This window comes from Zonotrichia albicollis, chromosome 5, assembly GCF_047830755.1.
Source record: "Zonotrichia albicollis isolate bZonAlb1 chromosome 5, bZonAlb1.hap1, whole genome shotgun sequence".
NCBI classification, from domain to species: domain Eukaryota; kingdom Metazoa; phylum Chordata; class Aves; order Passeriformes; family Passerellidae; genus Zonotrichia; species Zonotrichia albicollis.
Window position 1 is genome coordinate 27,980,354 of NC_133823.1, and position 17,109 is coordinate 27,997,462.

At 36.5% G+C, this 17,109-nt stretch overlaps 1 protein-coding gene across 3 annotated transcripts in view; it reads left to right on the top strand.

Moving 5' to 3' along the window:
• Positions 1 to 16,340, top strand: part of GUCY1A1 (guanylate cyclase 1 soluble subunit alpha 1) — a 34,867-nt gene extending 18,527 nt beyond the window's left edge. For all 3 annotated transcript variants that reach the window (XM_005486337.4, XM_014266555.3, XM_074541173.1), the window contains exons 2-9: positions 3,750 to 4,144; positions 6,741 to 6,802; positions 8,379 to 8,437; positions 9,233 to 9,942; positions 11,001 to 11,486; positions 12,008 to 12,151; positions 13,994 to 14,148; positions 15,320 to 16,340. In XM_005486337.4, the coding sequence (XP_005486394.1) occupies positions 3,896 to 4,144; positions 6,741 to 6,802; positions 8,379 to 8,437; positions 9,233 to 9,942; positions 11,001 to 11,486; positions 12,008 to 12,151; positions 13,994 to 14,148; positions 15,320 to 15,521 (2,067 nt within the window). In that variant the 5' untranslated portion in view covers positions 3,750 to 3,895 and the 3' untranslated portion in view covers positions 15,522 to 16,340. The remainder of the gene's footprint in view (positions 1 to 3,749; positions 4,145 to 6,740; positions 6,803 to 8,378; positions 8,438 to 9,232; positions 9,943 to 11,000; positions 11,487 to 12,007; positions 12,152 to 13,993; positions 14,149 to 15,319) is intronic.
• Positions 16,341 to 17,109: the final 769 nt, after the last annotated feature.

Genomic DNA, 17,109 nt, shown 5'->3' on the forward strand with positions numbered 1-17,109 from the left:
ATATAGTTAAAATACTATATTATAGCATGGAAGCGAACCCCAAATACTTCCAGATTATTGTTTTCTAAAAATAGAGAAATAACTTAATCAGTAGGAAAAAATCCAAAGAAACTGAAAACTCATTGGTAACTGATGGTCATTCACTTTCTTTGTCCTTAGGTTAGTGCAAATGCAGTACATATTTGTTGCTGTCTAATCTAGCCATTAATTCACTCTTACATTCTTCACTCAGAAAATTTTTTAAGTCTGTTTAAATAGCAGCATATGCATTTGCAGTGTTGCATTCCCTGGGAGATGTTTAAAATGTTTAATTCTACATTCTTTTCCAAAAATGTATTTCAGAGTCTTTTTTTCCTTTCAAACTGCTGATATACTTGACTTAAGAAATTTTAGTGGTTATTTTGTAAATTCAAAATTTATCTTGAAATTTAAGGCCCGAATCCAGCAGAGCATCTGAGTATAAATGTAAGACCCATCAGAGCCATAATTTTTTTAGGTTTGACAATTGTGCTTGTATATATGTGTGTTTAACTTCAGTACACACATCAGTCCAACTACATAATATATGGTTCTTTTCTGCTTTTATTTCTTAGTGTAGTAATATTGGGTATGTAATGGCTTCTGAATAAAAATATCCATCTATGTATCCATAACAATGCTTACAGTATAAAGTATTATGTATATTTATGTATTTGGAGTATGGTTCTTGCTTGAAATTTTTCACTGCCTTATGTGCTACCCAGTGTTATTCAGCAATAAAAAATGAATTATTGCTGATGTCCATGCAGGAGAAACAAATGAGTTTCTGTGTAAAAACTGAAATCAGAAATATAAAATGTTATGTAAACATTCTTCAGCCTCTTGTTCTTAGCATTGTGTTTATTGATTCTTAAAATAAGACGTTAATTTTGATAGATGTCCCCTAGAGCCTGGCCTGACACCATCAGTATTACAGCATGCTTTAAAGGGGCTTTTCTGCCAAATATTTTTCTCAGCAGCAGGTCCAATCAAAGTAGCCCCTGTCTGTTTCTCCTTTTTTCCGTGCCATTTGTGCTGTGTCTGCAGCATTCTCCTGCTGTGCCATTCATTCCAGCTGTTTCAAAAGCAGCAGCTGATAACCTGTATCAGGGAATTAGTTATTTTTAACTCTGATACAGTTGCCGTGTGACCCCAAATGCCCTTAGGGTGTCTCAGGGGCAGAAACAAATGGTGTCATCCACAGGCTTATTAAAGTCGTAGTGCCTTTGATAGAAGTAGTTGTTGTATCTCCAGAGAGAAAAATGTAATACTTAGCTGCTTCCAGAGTTGCCAGAAGCTCTCGAGGATTATTTTTTAAGAGTATTATATGAGGATGAGAGGATCTGATTCAATGAGATACAGTCAATAGAAAATTAAAGAAAGAGCCTTTTTCAGACTGCCTAACTGAAATAAATCATCTTCACTAAACCGTGTCCCTAAGTGCCACATCTACACATCTTTTAAATATCTCCAAGGATGATGATTCTACTGCTTCCCTGCACAGCCTGTTCCAATTTTTGTGCACCCTTTCTTTGAAGAAATGTTTCTTAGTATCTAGTCTAAACCTCCCTTGTTAAAACTGGAGGCTGATTCTTCTTTGACATTTGTTACTGGAGAGAAGAAACTGATCCTCAGCTTGCTACATCCTCCTTTTAGAAGCAGTAAGGTCTTGGCTGAGCCTCCTTTTCTTCAGGATAAACACACCCAGCTTCCTCAGCTGCTTCTTATAAAACTTGTACCTCAGATCCTTCCCCAGATCCATTGCCCTTCTCTGGACATGCTCCAGCGCCTCAGTGTCCTTCCTGTAGTGAGGGGCCCAGAACTGGATGCAGGGTTCAAGGTGTGATCTCACCAATGCTGAGTACAGAGGGATGATGACTGCCCTGGTCCTGCTGGCCACACCATTGCTGATCCAGGCCAGGATCCATTGGCCTTCTTGGCCACCTGGGCACACACTGGCTCATGTTCAGCTGCTGTTGACCAGCATGCCCAGCACCTGGTCCTTTTCTGCCAGGCGATTTTCCAGTCACTCTCCCTCAGACTGTAGCACTGCATGGGGCTCTTGTGACCCAAGAGCAGGGACAATCACTTTGCTTGTTGAACCTCATATGATTGGCCTCAGTGCATAGATCCATCCTGTGCAGATCCCCCAGCATTCCCACCCATCTTTATGCTGCCTGCAGACTGACTGAGGGTTCACTCAATCCCCTTGTCCAGGTCATTGATAAAGATATTAACCAGGTCTGGACCCAATACTGAGCTGTGGGGAGCCCCACTAGTGACTGGCTGCCAACTGGATGTAACTCCATTCACCAGTACACTTTGGGCTTAGTCATCCAGCCAGTTCTTTGCTTGGCAAAGGACATTCTTGTGAAAGCCATGAGCTGCCAGTTTCTCCAGAATGCTGTGGGAAATGGTGTCAAAGTCTTTAATTGAGTCTGGGTAGATTTTATCTTTTTTCTTCATTCACTAAGCAGGTCACCTTGTCATAGAAGGAGACCAGACTTGTCAGGCAGGTCCTGCCTTTCCTAAACCCATGCTGGCTGTGCCTGATCCCCTGGTTGCCCTGCATGTGTTGTGTGATGGTACTCAAGATGATCTGCTCCATGACCTTCCCTGGTTGACTGAGCCCGACTGAAGTCAGGCTGTAAGGTGATATCCTCCCTCTGACTTCTTGTGGATGGACATTATCTTAACGGACCTCCTGTCAACTGGGACCTGCCCAATTAGCCAAGACTGCTGGTAAATGAAAGATTATTTGGTGATCTCTTCTGCCAGTTGCCTTTAGACCTTTGGGTGAATCCCATTTGGCCCCATGGGCTTGTGTATCTTAAATTGTGTAGCTGGTCACTGACCATTTTTCTCCTGATTTATAGGAGCATCATTCTGCTCTCTGTCTTCTCTTGGTGTCCTGAGAGCAACTGTTCTCACTGTTAAAGACTGAGGCATAGAAGGCATTGAGTACCTCAGCCTTTTCCTTGTCCTTTGCCACTATGTTTCCTCCTGCGTGCAGTAAAGGATGAAGATTCTCCTTAGCCCTCCTTTTGTTGCTGATGTATTTGCAAAAACATTTTTGTGTTTTACAGCAGTAGTCAGATTTAAGTTCTAGCTGGGCTTTGGCCCTGTAACAAATGGAACCACTATTAAAATTAAAAGTTTAATGTGTTGTTTGGAAAATACCACCTTCAAAAGCATAAAAATCCCTTAGTGTTTCCAAGCAACTGCAGTTGTGTGGTCAAATTCCCAAGATGTGAGTTGTCACCAGTCAGTTGTTTTTACAAGAGACTCTAACCTTTGGTCTTGGTTGGTTTACTGTTTAAGTACACACACTAACTTAAGTCATATGTTTCTCTGTTACATAAAGGATATCTTGGACATCAAGTAAATTTAGATTTAAGTATTCATAACTAATCTGTTTCATGTGAGATAGTTTTTAATAGTTACTTATAAAGAATCAAAAAGGTTTCCTCATTGGAATTCAACTTTCAGAAACCTCATCCATCAATGTGACCAAATATGTGTCGGGTAAGACATGCACTAAGCTTGAGTTACCCAAAGCACTAAAGTCAGTAGATACTACATGCTTAAAATGGGACAAGAGTAAGTGCTTTCCTGAGCTAAGTCCTCAAAAAGCCATTATTTTAATGCACTTAAGATAAAACCAGCACATCGTCAGAATTTAAAAGAGAAAATAGATGTTTGTAATTCTTTTTTTCTTTCTTGTTTTGTAGGGGCAGAAAATTTTTCCTGTGGTGATTTATAGCTACCAATAACCTTCCACAGCGGTTGCCTTATCAACTTATTCTGGCATCTTCTGCTCTTGTTAGTAAACACAGAGCTAAGTACTCCTAATCTCAAGAGAGAGACTTTGTACAGTATGTTCTGTACAAAACTGAAAGACTTGAAGATCACAGGAGAATGTCCTTTCTCCTTACTGACTCAAGGTCACATTACTGAGGAACATGACAAGGACTGCACAGAAAACAGCTCTAGAGCAGCTTTGCCCATCTGCAAAGAAGTCCATGAAAAAGATGGTCAAGGAAACCTTCCACAAAGGAAAACGAGCAGAAGTAGAGTGTACCTGCACACACTAACTGAAAGCATCTGCAAACTAATCTTTCCTGAGGTAAATAGGTACTAAATAAAACTTTAATAGCATTTAACTATAAATGTTAAAAAAGCATTCTATGCCTGCCTTTAGATGTAAGCCCTTAGAAAGTTGCTTTGACTTAAAAGTTTGTGTTCTTTTGTAGTTCTCCCTAGTTTAAATCCACTTCCATTCCTTCTGGACATAATCTTGCCACAATCTGTGTCATAAACATCATTCCTTCCACTGTATTTCCCTTATTTTTGCCTTGCATTTGCACCCTTACACTGATCTTTTTAATTGTTCTTTTTAAATCCATCTATTTTTGTACCATTTTTTAACATAGAGATATAGTAATAGTAATTCTGCCTTGTTACCTAATTATGTAAATTATGTGGTCATCTCATCAGTTCACCTAACTGAATCCAAACTGCTAAGTGCATTAGTCATTATCACAAAAAAATTAAAATAGATGTTTCCATTTGCTGTGATACTAACCTCCTGTCATGCTGTTTTTAAAACCATTACTGTTCGTATTTACCACAAAGATATTCTTATGTCTCTGCTCAACTTAACTGAAAACAGGCCTAGGCTTGCTTGAGTGGAGATGAATACCATGGTTTATCTCTGTAAAAAGAACATGAAAAATGCAGCTCTCTGACATCCAGCTCTTGGCCTTGTCTCAAATTCAGTGGGAGGTTTGAAGGAACTGACTGACATATCGGGACTGGAAATAGCAAATGGACAATTCTGTACACTGATTTAATTACAATTCCACTACTTGGACATTTGGTGTATCTTACTTAAAGTGCTGGAGTTTTTTAAATCTATTTGCAGATCTGGTTATACAGATCTTTTTACCTCTGCTGCATTTATACAGATGGAATGCATCCCTTTAAACCTTTAAACTGATCTCTAAATTTATAAAGGAAAATACTCGTAACCCAAAAATGAACTGGCAAAGCACCCTTTCCAGGATGTCATGATTGCTGCATTGCTTTTCTAGTATCTAGTTGTTCATGGGATTTTTAATAATTGGTATTTTTTTCCTCTTTAAAGAGTGGTATAAATGTATGCAGTTGCCTATTACATAATTATGATAGACTAGTTCATCATCTGGGACAAAGCTTGGCAAAGCAAAGATATTATGACCATGTAGCCTAGGAACCACTGAAATTCAAGGTTATCATTGTTATTATTTACAATCATTCAAGTCATATGCATCAGAACTTTGTCCAAGTCTGTTCTCATGCTGATTTAGGTTCAAGCCCTAAGCATTTTCCTAATCCTATTTTTCCGTAAAAGGGCCTTGCTTGTTTAGAAACATATTTTTCATTGCTTAGAAAATTTACCTTACCTAAATGTCATTGAGTAACATCATCTTCCTTCCAACTGGAAGCTCCAAAACGGAGCTGCATCATGACCCCTGTTGAACTGTGAGCTTCTCATGGAGACAGTGAGCTGTGCTTGGAAGTCCAGGACAAAGTGCATCCAGACAACTTTTTGATTAAATTTGGGATATAATGTAGTGCATGTTGTTGTTTAATTTGCTTCTTTCTTTACAGAAATATGGAGAACATTGCTCATTTATAAGTAATGGATTGGATGGCATTCCACTTACTGTATTGGTTTCTACACAGATGTAATTTATGTTGTGTTCATATACATGTTCTGTATATTCATATATAGATATGTATATATGCATCTAATTCACTTTAGATTTTTCCTTGGAGAACATTTACAGAATATGTCTTTCTTTCATGTGATATTTTCTTTGGTTGTGCCACCTTTCCTTCTGGAAATACAAAATGTAAAAGATGCAGTAAAAGCTGCTAGTTTCTTTAGGGAAAGACAAGCAAAGAAAAGCCAGGCCACAGGAAGCCTCACAGCTGAATTCTGTCATACCAGTATAGTACTATTCTGTGACCCTGTCTGTGTGGGAAGTTTGGGGTTTGAATATCAGGGACTACATACATATGACAGCTTTACTGGCCCTAACAATTTGAAATACACATATTTGGAAAATGTTCCATCTGTTCCAATTAGGAACTGCAAAAAGGATATGGAATCATGGGATTGAAGTATTTTAAGGCAAATATTCGTTATGCTCTAAAGTTTCTTTTATCAGAGAATCCTTTAATAAAGGCTGTCTACAATGACTAGATTTTCATTTGGAGGATGTCGTGGCGTACACAGCAAAAATTATTATTTTCTTTAAAATAATTTTGTATTCATAGTACTTTGTAGTTTTTTGGGGGGTGGGATTTGTAATAATAGAGAGCTGTGTTAGTTATTTCTTAGCAGCACTGTCTTTACTGCCACCTGAAAACTTGGAGCTGAAGAACATCACTGTTTTTAAATACACTACCACTGGTGCACATGAAGTGAGGGGCTTAATTACTGAGGGGCTTAACTTTTTAATTTTAATTACAGTGGTACTGGAGCTGAAGAGATGAACATAAAGTAAACCCCATAACCACAGAAGTGACATGCTGTTTCTAACAACAATACTGTCTTGAATAAAAGTTGTTAGTCCCAAGGATGGCAAAGAAATTCTGTGTATAAAAATGTTACCTCATGATTAAATTTTCAGCAATGACATATATACATATGACATACTTATTTTTTTCCCCAGTTTGAAAGGCTAAATCTTGCACTGCAGAGAACACTTGCAAAACACAGAATAAAAGAAACCAGGTATGTAAGTGTAATGGGTTTGTAACTACGCTGCAATAATGTTGTATCAGTGTAATAATGTTTTTCAGACAGGAATGGGGTGGTGACCGGGAATCAAGACTTCTGGAGTTTATATTCAATTATCTTGTCAAATTGGTGTGTAACATTTCAAGTAAAGTAAGCTAGTAATGATTTAGTTTATTTTAAAATATTCACAAAGTTGACTTAATGGACAAATTGTACAGGGAAGCAAAGCAGGCAAGGACTTTGGAGGAGCTCAGAGCCAGCTTGGCATTGATGGAGCAATAGATTGGTTGTGTATGGATCTAGCCCAGTGTTTCTAAGATCCCGGGGAAAGATTCTGAAATACAATTAGTATTATACAAAATAATTTGGTTTCTGATACAGTGAACACTCTTACACTACAGACTGACTTGGATGTTTTCCTGAGCTCACTTGGCTTCTGGTTTCTGTTTCTGAGGAACTCAGCTCAATTTTCAGCACTTCTTAGTATCCAATATTAATCATTTGAGCCTTGTAGGGAGTTAGAATTTCTTTCCATCTCATGATACTCTGATTATTCTGTTTATTGAATGCATCTGAAAAAAATAAGCCCATCAGTTTAAATCTGCTTTCTGAAGTGAAGAAAAATAATCAAGTTGGAAACTACACTGTTGCTCACCATGATAAGAATAGATAATTGCAGTGTATCTTTTAAATTATACTTGATATTTTTAAAGCACTTTACATACATTGACTGTACCAAAGATAGCGGGTCAGATGTGCTTTGCAATTGCTGACTGGCTTATTGCTATGAATGTTTTCCCATTCTTTAATTATGTGTTGCTTCCCTGGAGTATCAGTTGAAAAGAAAAAATTACTGTGATATTCTGAAGGAGGCAATAATGCCAATGTAAAACAAATCTAAATGTCTGTGTTGTTTTTGCCTATAAATATACCTATGATATTCCAAGTGAAGAAATTCAGAAGGCATGTATCAGGCATTTATTGCTTATATGAAGATTAATCTAAGCTATACATCTTTCTCATAACTTGGAGTCAAACATTCAGTTTGATATTTATTGTCCTCAGAGAACTCAGAGGGCTGCAGTTTTGTGTCAAAAATCTTCACTACTAACAAAGAACATGTAATTTCGGAGTTAATAGTTGTTATTTGTTTTTCCTCTCAATGCAGAAATATGTTCTGACCTCTTTTGAATTAAATACACTGTAATTCCAAAAAATGCTTGAATATAAATGCCAATTATATTTTACAATGTGTTAGGAAATTTAGTTTTGGCTTCAAGATAAAAACACAAACTAAACAAAAAACCAGGACTGTTACAATGACAGGCAATAGCATTTGACTGAAATCCACAATTTGAGCTCAGACCACAAAACTTTTAATTTACCAGAAATGTATAGGATAATCTAAGATCCTACCAAGACCCCCTTTTGAATTAATTAAAAACTTATTATTTGATCAGCAGAACTGAGTCTATACACTTTAAAGACAAGATAACTTCTATACTTATTGTCTTTACCACATTTATCTTGATAATTCAGGGGTTTTATTATATTTTTATGATCTTTGCAGAAAAACTGGTGATAGAGAAGATTTTGAAAAAATAATCAGTGATCATGCTAATGCAGCAGGTAATTTAAGCTTGTTTAGTAATATATATATAAATAAATAGAGTGTCTATTATATAAAATATATATTTTATGTAAATTAGTCTTGTTACTAATATGTTACTTCATATTCTGAGGACTGTTGTATGTCAGAAGCGAACTCTATAATTTTTAATATGTAACTCTGGCTACATCTGTAATAGTAAATTAACATTTCCTGGAACTGAAATACGGTCTTCTGTACACTTAAACTGTTTAACTGGTCCAGGCACACAGCTGGTCTGTGAGAGACAATACTTTTTCAAAGGATTCCCAGTAACAGTTGGAGAAATGGAATATTTCCAACAGTCAGTTTGCATGCAGCTATCTGGGTAAAACAAATTTACTAGCAATGATGTGAGCCATTCAGTGCCAATTGTCCTCAGTGCTCCAGAATATTCCCAGGGTTATTTAATGTACTGGATTACACATAGTACTTAGATCTGCAGATCCCATTTTATTTGTGTGTTAGTTTTTAAACTTCTTATTTTACTCCTTTAGATCAAACTAAGGGAGTTGAGTTAAATCTTGTACCAAAACTTGCGTCCATTTTGTCTTACATCTCTACAAAGAACACTGAATCCTGGATCTTTCCAAACCACAACCAATCATCCCCCCATTTCCAGGCCTTGTTTCCAGGACTCCTAAATGAGAGTGCCTTCAGGTGTCAATGCTGTATCAAGGAAGGATATTTATTGTTTGTTTTGGAAAAAAATGGGGAGGTTAGCCTGTGATTCAGGATGATGAGTGCAGCTCTGACTAAAATGTGGTTCTGTGCAGGTGTTCCCGTGGAGTCTCTACGGGAATCTCTTGGTGAAGAGCTATTCAAAATATGCTATGAAGAGGATGAACACATATTAGGGGTTATTGGAGGCACCCTTAAGGACTTCTTGAATAGTTTCACTACTCTGCTGAAGCAGAGTAGCCACAGCCAAGAAGCAGGAAAAAAGGACAGACTTGAAGATGCCTCCATATTATGCCTGGAGAAAGATCAGGACTTCTTAAATGTTTATTATTTCTTTCCTAAGAAAATCACAAGTCTTATTCTACCTGGTATCATTAAAGCAGCAGCTCATATTTTATATGAAACTGAGGTGGAAGTGATGCTCATGCCTCCTTGTTTCCATAATGACTGCACTGAGTTTGCTAATCAGCCTTATTTGCTGTATTCTATACAAGTCAAAAGTGCAAAACCATCCTTATCTCCATGTAAACCACAGTCTTCACTTGTGATTCCTGCCTCTGTGTTCTGTAAGACTTTCCCATTTCATTTTATGTTTGACAAGGATATGTCAGTTCTTCAAATTGGAAATGGGATAAGAAGACTTTTGACCAGGAGAGAATTCCAAGCTAAGCCAAATTTTGAAGAGTATTTTGAAATTCTTACCCCCAAAGTAAGCTGCACTTTTAGTGCAATAATGACCATGCTAAACATGCAGTTTACTGTACGAGTTAGAAGATGGGATAACACTGATATGAAACCATCCATGGTAAGAGACTTTTTATCACCATTACTGCTACCAGGAATTTTTTTTTCTTCAGATGGAGTTAAAATAGCCACAAAGCATGGTGCATTTTGCATTATCTACATCTGATACAACTGCATAATAATGATTGAATTAGCGTAGTCAAATGTTATTCAGATTCTGAAGCCAGTGTTCAGTAAAAACTCTGCTTTGGGACTTTTACAGAAGTAAAATCTGACTGCAAATTTGATTTATTTCAATATTTTGAAATACTGAGATAAAGCCATGCTGCTGAGAGTAAGGGCATCTTCAGCACAAAGACAGTGGCAGGAAAAGCTTTAACAAAATGCCCCTGAGTTATTTGGGAACAGTTCTAGGTTTGGGGAAAATAAACAGATGTTTCCTGTGCTCATTCAGCCTTTGGTGTTTTGGAATCTTTGATACTCTGATGTTTTCATCAGATAGAATCACCAAAGGTTCCACTTAGTTTCAGCTGATGGGATTACAACTATATCTGCTGAAGCTGGGTCTGTGACAAATGACCTGGGACAGTAAAAAACATCTCATATCCAATGACTGTTTTTATTTGTTCCTGGTCCCAGATAAATTCCAGCTTCTCTATACCTGAAGCACTCTGGGATGAATTACCAACTCAGACTCAACACTCCAAAAAATTCAATGAGGAACAGTTAGGAAGTTTTACCCAGTTACTAATGTAGCTACTATTAAAATCTGTAGCTACTTCATCTCAGATCCATTTCTGCACTAAAATGGTTACAAGGGGTAGTAGAGTTGGCTTTGATTCTGCATGTACTTGCATATGCAAATGTCTATTAGTAAGGAACAGATTTTATTAAACAAGTGGTCTTTCAGAGCCATGTTAAGCTAAGCTCTGTAGCACCTTTTACATTACACAACTGAATGCAGAAGGGACATAAAAACACTTCACATAAAATATTTTTCCTTTTTAGACTATTAAAATTGGATATTCCTGCCATTTCTGCCTTTAATTTTAAATTTCAGTGAGTACTGAACATCCTGTGCATGTTTTGCGTGAATTCTTGTTTCTTTAACTGTTTCAGGTAATGGATCTTAAAGGCCAAATGATCTATATTTTTGAATCCAGTGCCATTCTGTTCTTGGGATCTCCCTGTGTGGACAGACTAGAAGATTTTACAGGACGTGGATTGTACCTCTCTGATATTCCCATTCACAATGCTTTAAGAGATGTTGTTCTGATAGGAGAGCAGGCCAGAGCCCAGGATGGACTGAAGAAGAGGTTAGGAAAGCTAAAAGCAACCCTTGAGCAGGCCCATCAAGCACTTGAAGAGGAGAAGAAGAAGACTGTAGATCTTCTGTTTTCAATTTTTCCTGGAGAGGTTGCTCAGCAGCTGTGGCAGGGACAAGTTGTACAAGCCAAGAAATTTAATAATGTCACAATGCTGTTTTCTGACATTGTTGGATTCACTGCCATCTGTTCCCAATGCTCACCTATGCAGGTTATCACCATGCTTAATGAGCTTTATACTCGCTTTGACTACCAATGTGGAGAGCTAGATGTCTACAAGGTACACCATTCATTGCTTTTCTTTGGGATTCTGGGGCAGGAAAGGAAATTAAGAATAAGTGGGACAGAAGATAACAGAAGTCCAAAAATTATTTTGCTATAAACCTTTTTCAAATGAGAGACAAAATCACAAAACAAACAAACAAAAACAGTGAACACAAACACCTGTTCATTCAGCCAAGAAAAAAAACCCATCAAAACTTAACAGTTAATTCTAAAAATTAATTTGAATGACAGTGCTGTGACTCTGGAGTAAACAGGTGTTTAATGTAGCTGGGGGTGCCTGACTGTAAATGAAAAAAGAAAACTATTTTAGAATTATGCCCAGCAATAAATAAAAGTTGTGTAATTTTTCCTTTTGCATGATACTGCAAGATTTGTCCAGTACTTAAATAATTTTGCAGGAAAACTAGGACTTACTCACGAATTATGTTTTACTACAATTCTTACTGAAAGAACTTAGGCAGTTCTTTTATATTTATCAAACAATCTAAGTGTAAGGAACAAATATGTCTGTTTTAGGTGGAGACTATTGGAGATGCCTACTGTGTTGCTGGAGGCTTGCACAAAGAAAGTGAAACACATGCTGTTCAAATAGCACTGATGGCCCTGAAGATGATGGAACTGTCAGATGAGGTGGTGTCTCCCCATGGAGAGCCTATCAAGGTCATAAATTTTATTGTATTTTATTTGGTAAACTGAGCTCCTTTGTTTGTTTAATTGCTTTCTGGGATTTTGTCTCAAGGAATTTTCACATCATTGCATTAATTTAGGGAATTTGGGGAATCAAGTGACTGTGGCTGGTGAAGCTGACCTTTTCAGATTTGTGGATGAGAGTTTGTAGAGTGGTAAAGGTGAAATAGAGATCTGAAAGTCAACTTAAAAGACAAATGCAGTGAAGTGAATAGGTGCAATCTGACATGCTGCAGTTCTTGTCTCAGTAGCAATAAAACTGTCAGTGGCATGGAATAGTCTCTTTTCTAAGGAAATGACTAATCCTCTTTCCAAATTAGACTGCAGGTCTTTTGACGCAGAAGCTATGAATATGAATGCCCAAAGACGTTCTGATTGTAGTAATCCACACAGCTTTGGAGGATTCCATTGCTGCTCTTGTTTCACAGTCAGATACTGAACCACCATAAGATAATGGTGTTAATGCTGTCAAAGCAACTGTTAAATTCAGTGGTAATTATATTTATGGCTTCCTTTCAGTGAGAACTTACACATGTACTGAAATTTTCATATAGGATTATGTCTTACTGAGAAAGAAAAAGAAAGGTCTGTGTGCATGAAAAATTATGTGGACCTTCAATGTAGTTCAAATGGCCTGGAATAGCCATCCTATTATTTTTAATAGAGGTGTCTCAGTTCATTATGTCTTTCATTTCCTAATTTTTAACATCTGTTCATTGTTCCTCCAGAAAGCTTAGCGGTTTTCGTTTTGGTTTTTATTTTTCTTTTAATTTTAAATTAAGGAATACTTGTATTCCAAGAAAAAGAAAATGGTTATTAAGAGGATTATATGCTCCACATTTATCACACAGAACAGCAGTATTGTATTATAAATAAATATTGTTCTTTTTGTATTTTGCAGTATCAAATTAAGTTACATTTAAAAAATCTGGAAACATTCTGACAATGTTATAACAGGTGTATAATTTACATGCAAATGCTAGTGCTACATTTTTTAAACTATTTTAAAATAAGGATAAAATGTAATATTGTGTAAGTACCTAACCAGAAGCTTTTTAGAAGGAAACTATATTTTTAATGAAAGCATGCATCTATTTTAATTAAATGCTTCATGAAAACATTGTATATTGTGCAAAGCAGTACATTTGTCACACAATCTACTGTCATTTTCCATATCAATTGCCAAGAAAAAAAGGTGTGACTGCAAATGGCATACTTTGAATCAGACTTGCATTTTGATGAACATATTTCAGCCATCTTTTCAATGTGGGTGGATTTTGGTATTGTTGCAGGTTTTTCTACTTTTACACTCAAAGTTAGAAACTGCAACTTCTTCGTACTGGTATGATACTCTCTTGGTATGTAAAGAGTAGTATGCAGAGTAGACATACAAGGTTCCTGGCATCAAACCATTATTTAGTCAGAATGCTGTTCTGAAGAAAACACCTCTACACATGTATAATGCACATGAGAAAAAGAACACAGCTCAGAAAAAAAACTAACAAAAAGCACCATAAAAAAACAGCAGCAGCTAAGTAAGAGTCAAAGATCTGAGTATGAGCTAAGTTCACAGCAGTTCACATTTAGATATGGTAGGATTATTGACTAAAAATGCAGAACAAGATAAACTTCAGCTAGTTCCCTCTCCATGAGCAGTAATAACCAGAGTACAGATATTTTAAGGAGACTTTGCTAACCCTGTTTATTTTAGTAGCTCATTCTTTCTTTATATTTTTTGATGAAGAATAATTTATAAAATTGACTTTACCAGTTCTATTTTACCTAAAAGTGCTGTTTTCTTTCTTTTGTTTAAAGATGCGTATTGGCCTTCATTCTGGATCTGTCTTTGCTGGAGTTGTTGGGGTTAAAATGCCTCGTTATTGCCTTTTTGGAAATAATGTGACCCTTGCCAATAAGTTTGAATCTTGCAGTATACCTAGAAAAATAAATGTCAGCCCAACGACTTACAGGTACAGTGCAGTATGTAAAATGTCCACCTGCAGTAGTTACTGTAGTAGTCTGTTATCTTCCTGTTGGTTTTTTGGCTGGGGAAAATAAGCAAAAGTATAAATTATTATTACTTTTAAGGAAGCTCTGCTACCCTCACTGTAGCCTGGACTGTGATCTGTGTTTCTTACTTAGCTTGTACCCCCTGCCACATATCTGATAATGCCTTGTGGCAAGGTTCTGCATCCAGCATCAGACAGAGAATTTGGCACAGGATCTTTCCTGACATCCCCTGCAGCATGTGTTATGTGACATAGATGGTGCCAAGCTTAAGATGATTTTGGATAGGTGATTTAGAAAAAGCAGCACAGGTATTAGAGCACAGAGAAAGTAGCCCTTTTGCTCATGCACTCTGAAAATGCAGAGAGAGCATTAGCATCACCAGTGCTTTTGTATGTCAACATAATCAGTTCTGGCCAACAGTGATTGTTTTTCCATTCCACTCATATGGAAAATCATTTTGAATCATACCCCTAAAAAGTAGGCATGTTGATTAATTGGTAAACCATTGTTGTTGTTGTGGAGTTTCTTTTTTTTTTTTTTTTCTGAGTGAATGAGGTGTTAACCTCCTTTTTGTTTGGTGTATTTTTAAAATTTTGATTCATTCACCAATTCTAAAGACACATGGATAACATTTTGGCACCTTGCACAACTGCTGTATATTTCAGTGATTGTTTGAAAGCTTTGGTATGAGTTAACCAACATTTATCCCTACAGAGAGCAGTCTCTGTTTCAACATGTGAAAAAGCAAATAATATTAGAATTGATAAGAGGTCCTGAATAGCTTAATAAGGTTCACAGTATTCCCTTCTTTGAAATACTAATTATGGTGCATTTGATGTGTGGATGTGAGCAAGCTTTTAGCACTGAATAATTCTTGAAAAAATTACAACAAACATAGCACCTATGCGCAAAACATTACCAAGACAAAAAAAAGAGGAGAAACTGTTATTTGCACTGATGCACACTTTAATAGGTTTTCAAGGTTACCAAGTAAACACTATTTTTTATATTTCCAGTAAATAACTATAAAAATTAAATTGGATTCTCCCTGCCATATATGAAGAGTTATTGAATATCTGCAGTTCTTAGTGACTGGTTGATTTTAATCAATATGTTTAATTTTTGTTTTAGGTTATTAAAGGAATACCCAGGTTTTGTGTTCACACCGCGCTCAAGAGAGGAGCTTCCACCAAATTTTCCAAGTGATATCCCTGGAATTTGCTATTTTCTGGATGCTTATAATCAAGAAACAAACTCACAGACTTGGTTTCAAAAGAGAGATTTGGGAGATGGCAATGCCAATTTTTTTGGTGAGGAAACAGGAATAGACTAAATTGTACATTCACAAATGTATAGAATAAATTTATAAATATTTGGATTTTTTTTTTTGGTACAAATTGAAAATTTTTAAAACTGTATGAAACATGAAAGCACTTTAGATTGTTAACACCTGAAAGCCAGTATTAAAATTTCAGGAAGTATGTCACTGACTACTTTTTATTTCTCCTTTGCATAAGGAACATAATCGCTAAAGTAATGTTGCAATGTCACTGTTGGAAATGCTACTATAAACTGTATTTTCCCTGTGGTAATTTGTAAGTGCTACAGTTCTCTCTGTACTGAGAATTCTAGATGTATTGTATATGCAGTTTGTCAGGAAATGTAATGTGCAAGTGATGCAGCCACATGCAGTGTTGTGAGCTGGTGCTTATCAATGACTATGAAAATGTATTTTCTTAGAGATTCCATAAGAAAATGTCCATTCAAATATTAAAGTATGTCACTGCCATCACATACTCCTTCTAGTGCATCATTTGGGCCCCATCCTAGAAGGCTGCTGACCATCTTCTCACACTGGCTGGTCAAAGTATGAGGGTGCTCAGCATTTTCTGGATCAGGCTGATAATTGTAGCTAATACACATGCATAGCAGAGTTGCTGCTTACTGTTTCATGAACTTTATTTTATGTATAAAATGAATATAGATTAAAATACTGTATAATCACATACTAACATCTCTGTAATCATCAAACTATTTTAGTTCTTAGGGTTTTTAAAGTACTTAAAAATAATAATATCCACTTGTTATTATGTATTACAGCAATAAATGTTTTCTTTTTGTTGTCAATTAAATTTGAAATGTTTTAACAGAAGTGTAATAAAATATGCTTTGGAATGTTTGCTTAGAAATGGAATTCCAGTTAGACTGTATGGAATGGAAGCACACCAGCTTAAATCCCTGATCCTTATCTGAGGATGCAGTGTGGGTGTGAGGTGCTATGGAAATGCCCATCGCATACTCGGTCTGAAGTTGCCAGGGGAATTTTCAGGTGAAAAGAGATGCTTTTAAACATCTGAGCACATTTACAAAGATTAGTATTACTACAGTACAAACTTTTCTGTTGTGGCTGATGGAATATGAGTGGAGAATCCTAAAGGCTTTGCCTGTGGAACTGGCAGAGTAGAGTTAGTTAAGAGTTCTGAGTTGAGGATTCTGCCTCTGATTAGCAGATCCATCTGCCCAGAAATTCCTCTGTGCTGTACAGTTTGATCCCAACTACAGGCTGGAGAACTGCATCACTTATGCACATACTACTACTCCCATTTGTATCAGGTATTACTATTATGACTTCTTCAGCTCCTGGGGTTTGGTATATCAAGCCATAAGTGTCTCTTCAAACCATTAAATCAGATTTTGGTCTCTTAATATTTACAGGGAGCAGTTTTATTAGACTAAGATACAATTTTGTTCATTTTCTGATCTTGACTGGTACATTCTGAAGCTCAATAAACCATTTAATCCTACTAGTGCTTGGTAGAAACTCATACATGTGGCATCAGAATCTTGAGAAAAGACCTTAAAAGAGACTAGAATTAAGAATGTTTTAAAGACGTATTTCACTTCAGGTTTCCTGTAAGGAG